At 34.4% G+C, this 19,277-nt stretch overlaps 1 protein-coding gene across 2 annotated transcripts in view; it reads right to left on the bottom strand.

The window, feature by feature from the left end:
* SEMA3A (semaphorin 3A) overlaps positions 1–19,277 on the bottom strand; it is a 327,247-nt gene that overhangs the window by 108,507 nt on the left and 199,463 nt on the right. For both annotated transcript variants that reach the window (XM_042816191.1, XM_042816192.1), the window contains 2 exons: positions 13,356–13,513; positions 10,003–10,065 (listed from right to left, as the gene is read on the bottom strand). In XM_042816191.1, the coding sequence (XP_042672125.1) occupies positions 10,003–10,065; positions 13,356–13,513 (221 nt within the window). The remainder of the gene's footprint in view (positions 1–10,002; positions 10,066–13,355; positions 13,514–19,277) is intronic.

Below are 19,277 nucleotides of genomic sequence, written 5' to 3'. Positions count from 1 at the left end.
TTGCTGAGTGAAGTTAGTTGAGCAGCTTAATTACTGGGGTCTGTGTTGCAGAATTTCTATTAACTTAGTTGTTAGGGATTACATCTCCATTAGTCAATGTTCATCAAATACACAGATTAATAATAATAATAATAATAATAATAAATAAAACACATTATCCAACAGAAACCTTGAATACTTTTAGGCAAACAAAATATCTAGTCATTTCTATAAATCTATGGTGGGTTTTTTTGTTTTGTTTTGTTTTTTAACTGAATTCTAGTCCTACTTTAAAAGCATTCACTAACTTTGAGCTTTGAAAAAGGTGGCAGATCCTGATATCCAGTGGCCCTTGTGAAGTGCTCAAAACCTCCCAAGATGTCAGAAATTACACTACTCTTAGACTTGGTCACCACAGCCAACATTGCAGATAAGTACTTGAATAATTCCATAACTAGATTTTCCTCCACTCTTGAGATGTGCCCTGAGAAAATTCTGACTGAGTGTGCTGATGAGGATTGATAAGACATTCTTGGTTGCTTAGTACAGCTTACTGTACTTCCACAGTTATCTTCCCAATTAAGTTATGCCTGTTATCTGTCTGATTTTTTTCATATGATAACAGTTCATGAGAATATTTAAAATGTATGATTTACTCAAGTTGCAGAATGTCTGCTTGAATTTAAACCACTGAAACATCAAGACAAGAAACAAGAAGCCAACTAACAAAGCATGTGATTAAAAGAAAAAACTACTGAAAAAGTCAGATATATCCTGATTCCTTCAAGCCACAAAGCTGCATGCCATATTAGCAAATAGTTTTATCATCAAAACACTTGCACAGCAGATGGAAAGCTCCTTTGCTTGCTGCTTTGTGTTAGTAAGGGTGAAACAAAAAATGCTTCTCTGCCTGCCTGCTTTCCTGTAAATCTGCTGGTCAGTACCAGCACTTTGACTCCAAGAACAAAGCACATCAGTGAAATCAGTGGATCTTTGTTGTTAGCAACAATCATCTTGAACAGCCTGAGGTCTTAAGAAGCAAAGTTTCTACAGATTTGTTCTGCATTTGGTATGTCTAAATTTGGAGATGTACTTCATCCATAAATCTTCATTGAGTAGATGCAGATAACAACTGTTCTGAACTTGTGGACAGCTAAAACGAGGACAAGAAAAGGCTGCAACACAAAATACCCATTTTAAGGATCAGTCCATATTTTTGTACATCTGGTTAATGTGTAGTTAACAAGATAAACAAAAGCCTTTTGTGAATCCAGTACAGCAAATTGATTTTCAGGATTTTGCAAGGACAATTGCAAAATTGATTGTTGTACACTGAACTTTTCCAGGAGCTTTATTAAGAAACGTCATTTATTTTGAATTGTTATGTTCTTCAGTAGCATTTATTTCCTACAGAACAGAATTCATTTACATAAGGAACAGAAAAACATTTCAGGAATAACTCAAAACATTACATACAAGTGGCAGATGATTCTTTTCTGACTATAACTGTAAAACAAAATTGTTTTTGCTCTACACACTAAAGCTGTTCCACATTTGGGACGTGGCTTTATTAGCAAAGCAATGAACTATGCCATTTGGTTTCAACTCAAGTAGTATCACCAAGCCCAGCAACAATTTAAGTTGCGACCACAGTTTAGATCTAAGGAGTCTCTCCCATTTATCTTTTCTATCTGGGTGGGGTGATCACCTGTCTCCTGGAGAAATCAGATTACATTCCACCTTTCCGAAAGGGATCAACACCTGCTAATTGGGTGGAGTATTTCAGACAAACAGGTTGCCAAGCCTATTATATGCACATAAGCCACTTGGACTCCATATCAGTCAGCCTGCCTTTATTCAGCATTAGGCATATCTTGTAATGGCTGCCATTCACAGACACCTAAGATAAATATGCTCAAAACTTCTGTGTTGAAAGTAAATGTAAATGTGTGAAGTGCTGAAAGAAAGCAAAAGACTTGGCATCCTTGTGACTGTTGCTTAGCAATATGTAGGCCAGTAAATAAATATACTCTGTAAGGCAGACTCTGAAGTTATATGTTCCTTACTGTGGGATGCCTTACATTTGGATTTGGAAATTAAACTATTCTGAACTCCCAGTCAGTAAAAATTTGGTGCCAAATGGATTGTTAATTTTTTTATTTTTGGTTGGGCGCAATCCATGATACATGTATAGTAACCTAAAGATTTGGAATATGTAGATCAGCAAGGGAAAATAAACAGATGAGCAGTGTCAACACAGATCACTTTTAACAGACAGAAGAAGAAGAAAAAAAAAAAAAAAAAGGAAGGGGAGACATTTCTTTCTTTCTTTAGTATTCTTAGTTTTTTTGTTCTGCCATCTTCAGAATCCAAAATTCTCTCTACAATAATAAGGCTTATTCAAAGAATATTTGTTGACATGAAGATGTGGATATGAATAAAATATTAGCTTTGACATATAATTATGTATCATCTCCAAGGTTATTTTAAGAACATTAACTAGTATTTAGCTCTTTTAGTTATTCCAAAAGAAGGCAGATAATATTAGATTTGTATCAAGAAAGGATGAATTTAGTTAAACTATTGGGTGGTAGATGCATGTAACAGAACCAAAGTAAGAAATTTTTTTGTACACTAATTTAATAGGGAAATAGTGCACATTCAGTAAGGAACTGTGATCTTTGAGCTATCCTTCAATTTTACTTTACACTTCCTTTCATTAAAGCAACAGCAACCTAAACATTTGTCTGTTAGCCAAGGAAGAACCTGAGACAAATTCAGGGGAAAAAGAGAGAGAGAGAGAGAGAGGGAAAGAGATGTGAATGGCACCGAGGAAAATGCTCTTCTCTGACTATATGAGTTTCACCCTGAAGCTCTCTGAAAGAAAACCAGTACTGAACACATCTATGACTTCCAGTAGTTATCAAGTTAATGTTTTTTCTCTGGAAAGAATTGTAAAAAGGACAAATTTACTTTGACCATACTGGGATGCAATAAATCACAGCAAGGAATTACCCAAAGTCATTTTTAAACAGCAGTAGTTTTGTCAAAGCCAAACTAGAGTTCATGAGGAAAAAGTACTGCTCAGAAACTAAAACCTATAATTTGGGAACAAATTTTCCTTCATTTCTCCTTTAATTTACCCTTCTCTACTTCTGTGAATTCATACTTCAAAGACAAAAAAGCAATTTCTTCAGGATAGCATTAAATCTAATGAATATAAAATCTCCTTCCTTCCTTCTAAAGGCACACCTATAAAAAAAAAAAAAAAATCCAGATATTGTAAAATTAGTTTTCTCTTTGATCTGTATCAATTAGATCCCTACAGGAAAAGATATAAATGCTTTGCGTGATACATAAATAGGTAAACTATGAACAATTGACAACTTAGTCCTTCCAACTATATCCTATCCAACTATACCAAGCTATTACTTCACAATAACTGACTGTACTAAAAACGTATACGCAAAAGCCTAAGTGAACACAAGCTGAATAGATTCTGAGCCATAAATGAGATATTATGCCAGCAAGTGTTCAAGAACTGGAGCTGGTGCAGATAGAATTTGTTTGAGGAGAAAATTATGTTAGAAAGCTCCACCTGACTTTGAAAGGCACTGGTGTATTATACTTAGTTTTCACCAAGCTCAGCTCACTTCTTCTATGAGAAGGAGCTGTAGGTTTGTTTTATTTTTTATTTTTATGTTGTGTGTATTCTATACAAAACAGTTCCACGCAGTGGCAATATTAAAGCAGCATACAACCTACAAGATGCTTCGTTCCCTCTTCTCCCAAGTGGTAAGAAATGCATTGGTAGGAAATCATGAACACAATAAAGATTATGGACAAGGTCAGTGAGTGAGAAGACTGCAAAATAATAATTTCTTCCAGGTTTATTACTTGGAACAGGCAGTAGAATGGACAAGTGCAGTGGCACTGTTTGTCTACTAGCAGATCAGAAGTCACATTTCTTCTTATAGAAGTTAATGAGAAGAGTAAATCCTGTCCTTACCTGCACTGGTGGTCCATCACTATGGATTTGTTGCTCACCTTATCTCTTACTACTCCCAGAAGACATGCACTTTCTTCTTTTCCACTGGCTGTATGCATGTCCTGAGTCTATGAAGGGATTTCACTGTCATGCTGGAGACAGTCAGAAAATGCTCATGGTGACAAAGTTTGGTGATAGAAGAGTTGGAAATCTGACTGTGAATGCTCTCCAAAGGAACAAGACTGAATAAAGAGATGAACTTCTCTTTGGCACACCCCAAGGGCCAGCGGTAAATTGACCTGATAAACGACTATCAGATGAATTTAGCAGCAAGCTTTCTAGATCTAGGCAGAACAGTGTATTTAATTTTCAGATTCCCTCTTCTGATCTTTGTTTACAATAACATATGAAAAGAATTATTTTTGCTTTCTGCCTCCATGTTCTTCTATTTTCCCTAAGGCAACAACAGTAATAAAATGAGTTAAAGGGAAAAGTGCTCATTCGTTGCCAACTTAATTATTCCAAAGTATCATGAGATATGAGGAACACTTGCTAAGTTACACATCATATTATTTTACGTTTTCTTTCCTTTTTCAATCAAGTTGTTGCACATTGATGGCTTTAGAACTGTTTGTTTTCCTAAGATTTAGGGAATATCTGAAAACCTTTAAAGAATGAAAAAACTTAGGTGATACATGAACATTTTGACTTTAGTATTATCTTTATGAAAGAAATGGTGAACTAAATTACAGTCACGTGATTCTACGTACATTAATCATAAACTTGATGATTATACCACACTAAAATGCAAAGATGCATACACAGAATATAGATATACTGTATGTCCTGTAAAGAGTCTACTACATCTTCTTTAATAGGAAAATGGTTCTGATCTGAAGGTCTTCTAAAATACCACCTAGAAAGCTTACAATAATAATAGCTGATCACAGCTGAATTAATCTAACAGCTAATTAGCTGAAGTCCAATGACAATTAAACAGCTCAAGTAGATATCAGCCTTGTACAAATTATAATATAGTCAGTGTTAATACACACAACTGTGCTGACACAGCTTAGCTATTGCATTCAGTGACATCGAAGTCTAACTCCCGGTACAAATATAGCTGTTCATTTGAGAGAATGCATGAAGAATCTTGCTAGTGCAAAGTAAAATAGCTTGGTACTCTTTGTATCTCATTGTATACCAACATCCAATTCTCATTAGAAAAATCATACCGAACGCAAAGTCTCTGTCATCTAGTTTGTCCTATATGACTTCCTCAAAGTATCCATTGAAATTTACAGATTTATGTATGGAACCATTTCAACAATTTAATTTTGGCTGGGATATATAAGAATGGTTAATAAATTAGACAGACAAATCACACTTGAAAATAACATCCTAATGTGCACTTCAGATACACATCTTCAAGGTTTTCAAGTTGTAGTAAATCTATTATACCCTTTAATAGGGATTCTTCTAATTGTGTACCTTGTGAACTACTGTTTTGGTTCCTTAGTCAAGCCTGGTGCAGAAATGTATTAACAGCATATTTAACTTTTAAATTTATAGTAAATTAGCAGTGTAAGGATTAGATGAGTTTTCCAGTCAACAAATTACCCTATCTCAACCTGCAAAACTATCTAGTCTTTCCGCTAACTTTTGTAAATCATTCAATCTTTGCTTTATTGGATTATTATATTATATCATGATATCAGAATGGAATTGCAATTGTCTTTTTTTGTTTATTTGTTTGTTTGTTTCCCAGTTACCTGTTATTTAACCCATATGTAATACAGGGGCTGTCATGTGTTCTTGCTGGGTCACAGGTGCCTGTTAGATCTTGACAAAAAAATATTGAGGCTCACTAAGGAGGGATGTAACTATGAGCATGTCCACACTCATAAGTTTCAACATAAAAGTTGAGCTGAGAAATATCCCGTAGACACCTTGACTTCTTTATTCAGTACCAATATCTAGTCAGGAATCATTGGAAATAGTTACAGGACTTACAAAAACTAGAATAGGTGAGTAGATCAAATGAGAGACTGAGTTCCAGAGCAGCGAGAAATCCTCAAAGAACTGTTCATTTAGTTGGATTACATAAGCAAACATGATACTTGTTATTTAGAGCTTTTAATTTCTCATAAGTGATATTACTTTTCTGCTTTTGTTATTTTTAATTTATAATTTGTGAAAAGTTAAGAGTTAACTTCTATCAGAGAAGTCCTGCTATATTGCATAGCTGGGGTAAATCTTTCAGCCTTCCTTCTCCTTTACTCACAGGGAAAGAAATTCAAAGCATATTTTAAAAATATTTATCAATACAGTGAGCAAAGCTTAACTAATTAACATACACTCATCCCTAAAATAAATAGCAGCTAAGAAATAAGAATGAGGAAGACTTCTTGAGGAACAGAGTCCAGGAGCACGAGAGCAGTTCAAGAAGGCCACCCTCCTTGAATCCCAAGCCAGCTGCCTGTACTGCAAGTCTGCTGCACCCAGATCAACATGACCGACAGTGTCAGTGCAAGGAATCCCTCTGAAGGAGTAAAAATGATGGTAAATTACCTCTTATAATTATGAGAGGAAATCTCTGAGGTCAGAGCCGAGGTTAGGAGCAGGGCAGAGACAAGGTTGTACTTGCACTGCAGCTGCTGCAGTGCACCTGGCCCATTAGTGAGGACTTGCATTTTCAGCACTCATTTCCCCTGGAGATCAATAACTTAAAAAGTTTTTTTTTAAGTATCTCAACACAAAAGTACAGACTGTCATTTGAAAAGTTTTGAACCATCACAAGTGAGGAGTATCTAATATCTTAGCAGTGGTACATTGCTGAAAGCAATGTTAAATCAAGCATCTTTCATAGGGCACTTTATTTGTCCTCTATTTCTCTTGTTCTCACTAATGAGAGACTGTTGAGTTATTTTTATGGCCCTTATATTTCACACTCCCAAGGCACTGACAATGGTTTTAAGGAATAAATGAAGAAGGAATAATAAGTTCCGTAAATGGTCTTTATCTCTAATAACAGCTAAAGAAGTTATTCTAAATTCTTTATTAGCAGTATATTGTATTATAGCAATAAAAGGAAGCTGTAAATATTCTAAGATGATGACCTGAGCAGACCAAAATATATGTAGGTCACTCCATAAGTAATGCCTCTTATCTATTTCCATGGAAACTACAACAGATACAAAGAGCACAGTAACACTACTTGATAGAGCAAATTCTCAGCTACAAAACACTTTTTTTCAACATAGCCACCACCATTAGCTATGCATTTTCACTAGCAATGAATAAGAGACTGCATGTCACGTTTTGTAAAAACCCGTACCATCAGAGATAACCCACTCTTTCACAGTTGCTAGGAAAATGTTGCCCACACATTGTCCATTTTTCATCAGCCTAAACAGATGGAAATCAGAAGGCCAAAAACTGGACAGTACGGAATGTGTGGTAGGACAGTTCTGCCATGACTGACCATGTGATCCACAGTCCTCAAACAGGCAAGGAGCCTAGTCTCATCATGTTGCAAGTGAAAGGTTCTCTTCTCTGGACTGACTCTGGATGTTTGAGTATATTAGTGGTCAGAGTTGATGGTTGTTTCAGGTTCCAGGAAATCCAGAAAAATCATCCTTTTCCCATTCAAAAAAATAGTGCACATCACTTCAGATACTGAGGGCTGCATCTTAAACTTTTTCTTGGATGGGGAATTCACATATCACCGTTCCATGGACTGTGATTTTGACACAGTCCTGTGGTGGTGGCACCACACTTCTTCATCAGTAATGGTGCAACCCAAACTGTCACCTTCAGCCTCATGTTGGCTCAGTATGTCCTGATGGACTTGCCTACAGTTTTCTTTCTGTTTCCTTGTGTGCATTCATTGGACTTACCTGGTGCAAACTTTGTGATATTCCAACATTGCCACCATACACTTTCCAATACACTGAAGCCAGTATTCAACTTCACATTCAACTTCCGTGGTTGTTATGTGCCAATTCACATGGATGGGTTGATCAAGACACCCTTTATTTAGTGATGTGAGAGCATAACCATCTGGAACATGGTTTCTCTTTCTTTCACTGTTGCCACTGAAGAAATGCACCGCTCACTGCCTCACTGTGCCAATATCTACTGTTTGGGCTCCACAAATCTTCAGCAAGAGTCCATGACTGTCAATGAGTGCAATTTTTTCTGCATAGGGGAATTACATTACACACCTTTTCTTCATATGCACTTTCATGTCAAGCACCATTCTGTCAGACTATGCTTCTGCTACCATCTGTCATAGGGCAACAAAATGTAATGGAATATTGGCAGAAAACATCTACTGCCACACCACCAATGTAAGACTCTGACATTGTGGGTCAACATAATAAAATAGGAGGCATTACTTTTGGAGCAGGCCTAATGTATTCCATTTTTGTATGAAAACTGGGCCCACACTAAATATGACTTATCCATCCTTTTATGTCTTACCTCTATTTCTAGATAAGTCTGAAAATAAATAAAAAATAACAATAGTGAAAAAATACCACATCATCTCTAACAACTCAAGTCTGTAAAAAATATTTTCCAAAATGAATTATCTGGTTCTTCCAATAGTTTTCTGTACTACCGTGCTACTATTAGGTCACATTTTTTCTTCAGTGCTGTGCTCATGTTTTTCATTATCCTCTTCCATCAACTCGTGAGCGTGCTGCTTCTGATGCATAGGTTCATAGCAGGCAGATAATGTGCCAGGTCATACACAGCACTGTAGTAAGGTATTGGCTACCACTTTTGCTCATCATTAGTGGATGCACCTGCCTTAGTACCATATGATGCAAAAGATTAAAGATGGATAAATTAATTACAGTATAAATGGACCTCCCAATCTTACAGGAGTAGGAGAATGGGAACCTGAATTTCCCAGCTCACTCCATTTGTAAAATCTTTTTGTTATAAATGATATTTTATTATAAATGAAGATGAGATGGATTAGAATCAGCCTAGTGCAATGCACTGAACTTACTGTGCTGTTCTGAATTTCTAAAAATAAGTATTAAAAGTTAAAGTAATATGCTTACATTCTCAGTGCTGAATCTCTTGTTACTTTTCTAGATTTCACCAAAATCTATAAAAAAATCTACTTCATGTAAAAAATGATAAAATTATGTCTATTGTGACCTAGGAAATTATTCAGATGGAGCTCTCTAGAGGCATATGGTTGGCATTATGAATATTTTACAGAATCATCCCTGAAAATCAGGCCAATAGCATATACACACAAGGCCAACTTCTACTCTCAGTTGTTGGCAATCACAATGATTTCCCATTTGAGTATGCTATGCAAGTATTTATTTGGATTATTTTCTCCCATTTTCCTTTCTTCAGCCCTGTCTTCCCATTTCCCATACACTTGTTATAAAGGCAACAGTTATTCTCAGTGTAGAATGAGTATTATTTAGAGGATACTGGCTATTTCTATCCTACCTCATAAAACACGGGGAATAAGACATACAGAGGAATGTGGGAAAATGTACAGAAAATTGGATCTAGTATAACAGTGTCTATCCTGGGGTACCAAATACAGAATATTAAAACCATTTTGATTTGATCGTGATCTTGCTAAGTACACAAAGCCAAAAAAAAAAAAAAAAAAAAAAGAGGAAGAAGTGCTTGGGAATCATTGCGGGTCTGAAACCTTCAGGAATGCAAAAATAAAGCAGAACGTCAGTAACCCGAGGTCAGAAGAACATTATGCAAGGGTTAATATTTTTCATGGTGATGTCTCCTTTCCCTTCTTTTTCTTGAGAATAAACTTTTGCTTTTCCTAACAAAACTTAATTTAATTTCTATGATTTCCACTTAAAAACTTTGCCTCAGGTCATAAAGGTAAAATTTAATTGTTTTGAATTAAGAAGTTTGAAGTAGCCCAGATATGCGGCCTTATAGTTTAAGAATTAACACAATGAAGTCTAATAAAATATTTAGAATGTTTCATTAAAAAAAAAAAAAAAAAAAAGGGTAAAAAAATTTGTACTTACCAAAATATCTTTTCCAGCCCACTTGCACTCATCCCTTCGGGTATGAGATACAGGCCAAGTAATCTAAAAACATAGAGCAAAAAATCACATTATTTCATGCTTCAGTTACCACAAACTGCAGACCAAGTGTTACAAAGTGTCTTCACTCATTTTGTCTTCTGCTCATTCTTATTTCTTCTTCCTTGACAACATTTGACAACAAAGAATTGAAATGATAGGAGCAAAATAGAGATGATAAGAATCACAGTAAAAACAATCTTGAAATATAATCTATATTATGACCTCAGCAGGAAATCTTGAATATGAATGGAGAGTTGAATGTATTTAGTATTCTTCCGATTTTGTATCTGACATAATGAAATGGAGACTCAGAGCCAAAAATTTCAGATACTTCCTAGAAGTAAATCTGATCTACGTGAAATACAATCTAAGATTAAAGTTACAGCACTGTAAATGAGGCATCGGCCTCTTCAGTATCACTACTAGTTGAGTATTTTTCTAGATTTAGTTAATTAATAAAAAAGAAGCTGTGATATTTGAAAAGTATCACACCATTGAAACAGAAATGTTTATTCTGTTCCAATTGAGCTACTCAAATACGCAAAAACTTAAACATAGGTTTACTGTAGTGTTTGCTTTGCAGAAAATGGAGAAAATGGAGACCCTCACAGTCAATTATTCATGGTTTTTGTTTATTATTATTATTATTAATATTAATATTATCATTATGGGTTTTGTTGCTTTGTTTATTTGATTTGTTTTGTTTTGAAAAGCTTTTAGGAATTACATATAGAATAAAACACGATCTTCACATAAAATGCCAGGCTGCTCATTTGGGAGTCTCAGATAATGAATATAAGTGGCAATAAGTCTGAATTACAACCACGGTGTTCAATAGTGTTTGTCAAAAGAAAGTAAAAAGAAAAGTATTCAAAAAGAAACAAAATAGAAACAGAAAAATAATGAATATAAGTGACAGAAGAGGATGAAGGAGATGTTATATGTGTCATTCAAAAATACAGTTTTCAACTGTGTTTTTAAATTTGGAGTTTTCTTAAAATGCAGTAAAATCAGTAAACAGAAATTGACTGTCTGAAGTCTGTACAACAATGTTGAAAATTTTATAAGCACATTATCTCTCCAAGGATTCCTTCTACTTCCTGTTTCTATGCCCAGCTTAAAATATGAAGAGATGTGAAAATTAAAATTTACTAGGTTGAAAAAACATTAACCAAATTTCTCAGATCCCCCAGAAGGACCAGTTCAAGTTCAAGTTTTGGGCAAAGATTCTTGTATTAATTAAAGCAATATTTTAATCTATTAAATGAATGGCTGGCTGTTCTTTTTCCCGATTCTTACACCACGGTATTTTCTCTATTTTGGTTTAAATGTCAGCAAAATTGAACTATTTTTAAGCAATGGAAGGAAGTCGGACAAAAGCACCAGGAGGCCTGCATGGATGAACAAGGACATACTCAAACAGAAAACAGAAACTTGCAGAGGCTGGAAGCAGTAACACTGAAAGGAATACTGAGAAGTAGTCTGAGCAGTCAAGGATCATGATAGCAAAGCTAAAGCTCTGTCAAAATTAAAACTGAACAGGTATGTCAAGGTCAGAAAGAAAATCTTCTATACGTCCACCAGTGATGAAAGTAAAAATAGGGAAAATGTATGCCTTTTCCAGAAGGAAATAGGAAGCCTGATTATGGGGGATGTGGAAAAAGCTGAGGTACTCAATTAAATTTTTTCTTCAGTCTTCATCAGCAAGTGCTCTATTCACTGTTTAGCTACAAGGTCCCCAACATAAGAAGGACCTGCTAGAGTGAGTAGAGAGGAAGGGCTGGAGCACCTCTCCTATGAAGACAGGCTGAGTTAGGATTGTTCAGACTGAAGAAGAGAAAGACTCTGGGAAGACCTGAAGTTGCCTACAAGAAAGCTGGAAAGGGACATTTTACAAGGATAAGAAGTGACAGTACAAGGGGTAACAACTTTAATCAAAAAGAGGGTAGATTTAGATTAGATATAAGGAATAAATTCCTTATTCCTTATAGGCGCTAGAACAGGTTGTCAAAGGAAGTCATGGATGTCCCATCCCTGGAACTGTTCAATGTCTGGTTGGATTGGACTTCATTTTAATATGCTGAAAGATGAAGTTTAATTGCAGTACCAACTTAGTTGTTATTTTGATTGCAGTTTCTTCAGTGTCCCTCCTGTCCTCAATAAGCAGACCCCAAAATTCTTTAAGAATTTCGTTTATTCTTAGATCTGAAGTCCAAGTTGTCTCTTATTTAAGTTCTATATAATCAACAGCAATTCTTTATATAATATAATAATATTTGTATAGAAATTCAAATAGTGTTCTAAACATATCTTAATAGCAAAGTAAGTAAAATACAACCCCTGCCGTTCTACAGAGTGGTTTTCTGCAATGGAAACACCTTGTTTCCTTTAATTACTCCAGATGTTTTGCACATTAAACTATGAGTCCCTCAGAGAATTCAAATAAATAGCTAGTTTCCTTTATATCTACTCTAAAGAGAATAGAAAAGAAAATATACAGTTTTCCTTTTATCCTTTCTCCTTAGAGAATACAAATGAATAACCTGTCTTCTCTATGAACAAAAAACACAAGGTATTTATTGCTATCACCTTAGGAAGCTAATAGTGAAATGGGCAAAAGGTCAGGAACACCAAGAAAAAAATCCCCCGGTACTGAAGCAATATATCTCTCATAAAAGAGTACTCCCTGAATTTTAAAATGTGCCATCAAAATGCTTAAATATAACAAACCAAACTTCTGTCCCATTATTTACCTTTTTAGCATTTTGTAACATTAAAGTAAATAAGAAAAGGTTTTATTTAGGGCTGCAAGAAAGCATATTCCAGAACATCACTAAACTATTTGTCAGATTTTCTTTTTTTAATACTGAATCTATTTTGCTTAATGAGCAGCAGGAGAAAAGTGCTTTAAAGTGCTGGGCTAAAGATAAGAAATCAACACAGAGTCATGAATAGAATATTTCTATCTGCAAATGAGGAAAAGTGAGGATTTTTCTGTAGACTTTCATAACTGTATGTTTGTTTGGTTTTAAACAAACACAAAGTATATCTTGTTTGTAAATTAGCTGGATTATTCATTTATGACTTAAATTTTCATAGTTTGGGAAAATAAAAATGATTCAACACTTACAGGCTCATAATAATTTCTCTCTTCATAGAGTTGACAAACGTTTGGCTGTTTAGCCGTGGTAGTACTCCTGATATTCAGACACTTACTATGTAAGTCATATAGTCCTATACAAAATCATAAAAAAAACATATAAAACATACATATAAAACATGACTAACTGTACCTTTTGATATTCCTTGATGTTAACCAGGTTGAAAGAAAATATGTGGTCTTTTGCTCCAACGTACAGCCGACTTCGTTCTTCATCCAAGAGGAAAGTATGGTAACTGGAACTATTAGCTAGTCCATTGAAATTGACTATATTATTGGATTCCAACATTTCTGCAAGATAAAGATAATGTTTTCTATTTTAATCTGGTCAAATAGATTACAGACTTATGTTTTGACTTGTACGGATTTGGTTTTTTTTTTATCTATTTACTGCTATGGAATGAAAATCTGTGAAAGTATTATATACTTGGACCTGTGAATATTGTTATCTCAAGTATTCGCAGACTGCTACTGAGATTCAGCTCTACACAAACAAAGGTCATCAGCAAAATCAATTAAAATTGTGTATGCAATTTTAGATAGTCAAAACTCTATCCATGTAACTAATCAACTGTTGGACAAAATTCAGCTTTGTTCAATCAGTGAGATTTACAAGCATGAAGCTGAGGATGATCAGCTGATAAAAACCACATTTAAACATGAAGTCTCAGAATTCTAACATACAGAACTGCTTCACACATCTGTAAGTTGTGAGAAAGAGGATAAGAAAGACTAGCTGATGAGTTAAGAAGACACACGCGATCTTTTTCTGTGCATTACTATCGTCTCAGCTCACTGATACCGGGAGTTGTGTACTTATCCATCACAGGAATAAAATTAGATAAGTTAATGTTACTTTTTTTTAAACTTAATGATAATTTTCTAGTTTTCATACTCCTCCCAGAACTTGCCAAGAACAGGATTAATTTAAGTGCAAGAATCCACAGAATTCCTCTGAGCTATACACAAGCATTAACAAAGATAAATTCATTTGTCTGAAATTGCTGTAAAATATTTTTCAATACAATAATGCAGAATGTATTAGTATAATCTTTCACGAAAGCACTCTTTCTTCAGTCCTGTCTACCTACATTCATATTGGGAGCAAAGCCAACTTTATCATTTCAAATCATGTACTAGTAAGATACTGATAAGAAACTTTCCCCATGATGAGAAATCCTGCATGGTTCAAGCTCTGGCCTTGTGATACACAGAACCAAGTACAGTTTTAGGCTCAGAAGCAGTTGCATCGACGCCAAAACAACTCCTCACACAACACCCATGGGGACAGATTAGAGAGGGGTCAGACACATTTGAATCCAAGGGCTTGGAGCACACTCCAAGAGAGGACATGGTCAGACCTCTAGGCAGCTAGCATATGCGTCATGACCAAGAACTGCCAAGGCAAAGACGTCTGTCTTTCCACTTAAGAGCAGCAGTTAAATGTCTAGCTTCTGCCTAGTGGTGCAGCTATCTGCTATGACTTCTTAGTTTTCAACAAGCTCACTTCAATTTTCCACAACTGATTCAATTAATTAGTGAGTAAATGAGAATATGCAGATAAAAATGAAGGTGAAGCTGCTGTTATAAAAGAAGCTTCTGATTAATATTTTTTTGTAATTGTTGTTCTTTTTCCCCCTTCTTTTACTGTAACCAGGACAACAAAGTTGTTGGTTGAAGATTCTTTCACAGAATTTCACCATCTCCAACTCAGTAGTCCCAGAGATGTTAAATCTATTTTTCACATTTGCATATACCAGGTGGATTTTGAAGCAGATATTCTATAAAGGCTAATGTGGAGAGAATTAGTAGGCAACACATTCGATGAACATAACCGTAAGAAAGTTCATTCTTCAGCCCAGATTTGCCCCACTATTCTTTGCATTTATTTGAAAAAACCTCGCCCTAGAATCAAATAGTTCACTGATGTTAAAGTACAGCAACATATCAGATCACACGCTAAATTTTGTTCCTCATTCTCTTAGTTTTTAACTGGCTAAATATAACTATACATTTTCACTCTATAAAATTCGTACTGCTTGAGACTTTTTTTTTTTTTTTTTTTTTTTTTTTTTGAGGTAACAAGAAGAAATCAAATAATCCCAAGCATTCTTGTCAAAATAATTCTTCTGGCTTCCTTCCAAGTTTTAGAATTTGACTGTATTGTCCCCCAGTTCACTGATTTGCATTTTGTTAGACTTTACTAATTCTTTTTACATTGTAATGACTGATTCAGATGTTGAATGTCGACTTAATGAATAGCGTGTGACGCAGATGATTGACTGCCTAACTTGTCTTAGAACTCTCTTGGCTAGAAATGCTTTGCTGTCATCTGTATCTGATCTTTTTTTTTTATATAATATAGCTGTCAGAAGCCTTTGTAATTTTTTCATCTCTCTTAATTCGAACTCATAGAGGTATGATTCTGCCTTTTGTGGCTCTGGATTAAAAAAAAATAATACTTTCCTTAACAGTAGGACATTTCTCCTGGAAATTGTAAATCGACAGGGCATATAGTTGTTTCCCAATTTTCAATGAAAAAAAGAAAAAAAAGTTAGGTCTTATCATATAAAAGGCAGTTTAGTTTAAATAATGTTAAATCAAGTTTCTCCTTCTCAGGAATCAAACAGAGAATATGTTAAGGAGAAAAATGACATTTGGGTGCTGTTGATTCTCATTCACTGATAATTTAATTAGGATATAGTTACAGCAAAACTAAAAGATGAAAGCCTAAATAATGTATGTATTTCCTCTACTGTTTATTCTAAAGTACATGCATTTCTTCAGTGATTAATATAGCTTTATATGACATTCTAGAAAGTACTCTTGAAGAGCAAAGCAATGACATTTGCACAATCAATACAAATCAAGTATTCAATTTCCTCAGATTAATTAGTTTCAAAGTGTTTACCATCTAGTGTCTTTTCAGTAACCAACCAGAGACTATTGCTGAGACAATGACAGAAACAGCAGTGACAGGACACATTCCCAGAAGGTCACTGATATCCATCAATTCTGTTAAGTGTCGATCAGTCATGTTGGCAACATACATGTCTGATCAGTGCTAAAATAAACCAAGATTTACAACAAAGATTGCATTGCAATGACAAGAAGAAAATGATGAATGCCCTCAATAAGTCAATGAAACTAATACTGTCTACTATGCATACTCTAATTCTTTTCCATTTTTCTTGTTCATCTTGAAGTTTGGCAAATCTATGACCTGCGCAGATAAACAATGATTGCCTGTATTAAAAGCCCTTTAGTCATTTTTGAAATTCTTTTATGCTTTTTCCAGTTATTTTTACTGCAAAGTTTATAACATTGTCCCACCAACTGCTGCAGTAAAGAACCATTAATTCAATGATTGCTCAGAGAGCATTTTCTTACTCCTTTTTGACACATCCTCAACTATCATCATTTTTGTTGCTTTGAATTTTTCCCTATAAAGCTAACAACTGCACATTATGACTTTACTATCATGTATGAAATGATATAAGAAGTAAATTTAAAATGAGTGATGATACTCTGAATGTAATAAAGACTTCACTGCTTTTGTTATTAGTACTTGATACCCACATTTATTAGGAGTGTTGCAGGTGACCCAAACTAACAGCTCGAAAAGCACCATCTGTTAAAAAAAAACCATTGTATTATAACAAAAATTCAGTTGTGATGATCACTGAAACTAACTGGAGTTTGAGTTTCTCAAGATTTGTGGGACAGCTTTTGATATTGAGCACTTCACTTTAACAACCTAAAATTCACAATCCTGACTTGCTTTGCTTGTTCCTTCTTCCATTCTCTTTTCTCTACTAGTTTCCAAGCTTTCTGGTATTTGACCTTATTTCTGTGTGTCACTCTGTAGTCTTAGTATGGTCTTTCTTTTCTAACTGACATTTCTGTTGATCCAGTGCAACTTGTGTCAGAACATTTACTTTGCGAGATCAACCTCACAAATTTACACAAGAAAACCAGTCCTTCAATTTTTCCGTCCTTTTAATACATGATTGTTTAATTTGCTAATGGAACTGCAATTTAATAGTATGTATATACAAAAATGATCAAATTCCTAAAGTGAAATCAATGGAAATATGCATGCAGAAGGAATGTAGATTTGGTTTGTTTTTATGACAATTTTGTCATTAAGGAATAAGCCAGAAAACCACAACTATAGATAATATGAATACAGTCAGGCAGATCCTGATGTTTGTTTTATCCACGGTTGGTATTTCACTATAAACCTTGGTTTATGTCTGTGTTCCTTCAGTGAAGTTTGTCAAATGAAGAGCAAAACAAAATAAACACTCTTATTTTTAAATTTATCTACGACCAGGCAATAATCTTTTTAGTGTGCAGATTTTTTCTGTGTTTCAATGAGAAATGAGAAAATTCATGAGCTTTGGTTTGTGATCCCCTTATAGGCTTCAGAAGAACATGTCAGTAAGGATTTTTGTTGACAAGAATCAAAAATCAAAAACTCATAAAAATAAAATATAAATATAAAATATATAAATATAAATATATATATAAATATATAAATATAAAATATAAAATAAAAAATATATTTTATATAATAAAATATAAAAAATATTTATTTTTATATTATTTTATATAATATATATATTAATATATTTTAATATATTTTATTTTATATTAAAATATAAAAAATATATTTATAAAAAAATATTTATAAAATATAAAATATAAATATAAAAATAAAATATAAAAATCCAAGTTTCTTCACAAGGATTCAGATCTGGCCCTGGCCTATTACTGGCGACTCTACAGTGACTGGATTACACAGTCAATACTGCTTGTCATAACATGCTTGAGAATCAAATGAGTGGGTTGTTGGTTGCACAAAATTCTCAACCTTCATTCCTTTGCCTGGAATGATAAGATCTCATTGTATATCTCCTAGCAGTAGATAAAAGATGAGTCAATGCATATTATGCCATCAAACAGGGATTTTGCTGAATTGTGAGCAGTGCCTCCCACAATGTCATGCTAGAACATTTCCTTCTTCTCTCGCCAGGCTTTTACCTTGGCTACCGAATATCAGGTGGCTGCATGTTTGCACATGCATTTGTTGCTTACACATGCATATTTGCCTCTACTTTATAACAGTTCGTATATCTGTTTAAATAGTCCCAGATATAAATTAGTCATTACTCTCTGAGTGATTATTTGCTGATTTCTAAGATACCAATTCTACTGTGCAAAGAAAGGAGTGGATAGTCTAAATTCTAACCTCTTCTATAGCCTCCTCCTGCTATAGCCAGCAGAGACTACTTGGCAAAACCAGGGATAGAACAGGAAAAAGGTACAAGGTTTGTTGTATTATTTTCCCATCCCAACCAGACAACAGCTGTGGTGCACACAGAGAGGTCTCGCTGATGTATTCCTATATTACAAACACTGACAGGAACTGACTTGGGTGCTTGTGAGGTATCTGAAGACAGATGAGCTTGTCTGCATTCCAAGTCTGATCCTGAGTGACACACAAATCCAATATTTTTGTTTGTTTGTTGTTGTTTTGGTGGGGTGGGAGGTTGAGGAGGCAAGATTTGGTTTATTTTTTTTACCTATACCTCCTCAGATATCACTGGGAATTTAGGATTAGGCCCTTAGCAAGTAAAGTTCTGTTTTCGTATATCTTTAACTCATCAAACTATCAGCAAAAGATTAAAAAAAGAAAAAAAGAAAAAAAAAAAAAAAAACACAAAAAAAAACCACACAAAAAAAAACCCACAACACCGAAATGCCCAAACCTCAAAAACGTATAATTTCCCATAATTTTACAATTATGTTACTTGAGATTATCAAAAAGTAATCATTTTTATCTGAATTGAAACAAAACACAGATGCATGAGCTCACACAGTGAAACAGGCCATTTTTAGTAATGTAAAAAGAAAAATTTTGCAATCAGTACCTTCGATTTTTTTTTGTGTAGTATGGGCTCAATAAACTTGAAACTACACAGCATATGTTGTTAATGGCAATTCTTTGTTATTGTAGTTTGAATGAGATAAATTGCAGGCAGAAAAGGGA

The sequence above is a fragment of the Centrocercus urophasianus genome, unplaced genomic scaffold (assembly GCF_019232065.1).
Source record: "Centrocercus urophasianus isolate 14NV4802_14NV808 unplaced genomic scaffold, USGS_Curo_1.0 seq_15, whole genome shotgun sequence".
Lineage (NCBI taxonomy): Eukaryota > Metazoa > Chordata > Aves > Galliformes > Phasianidae > Centrocercus > Centrocercus urophasianus.
Note: the sequence above shows the minus strand (reverse complement) of the source record. Positions and strands in the feature narration are given on the sequence as shown.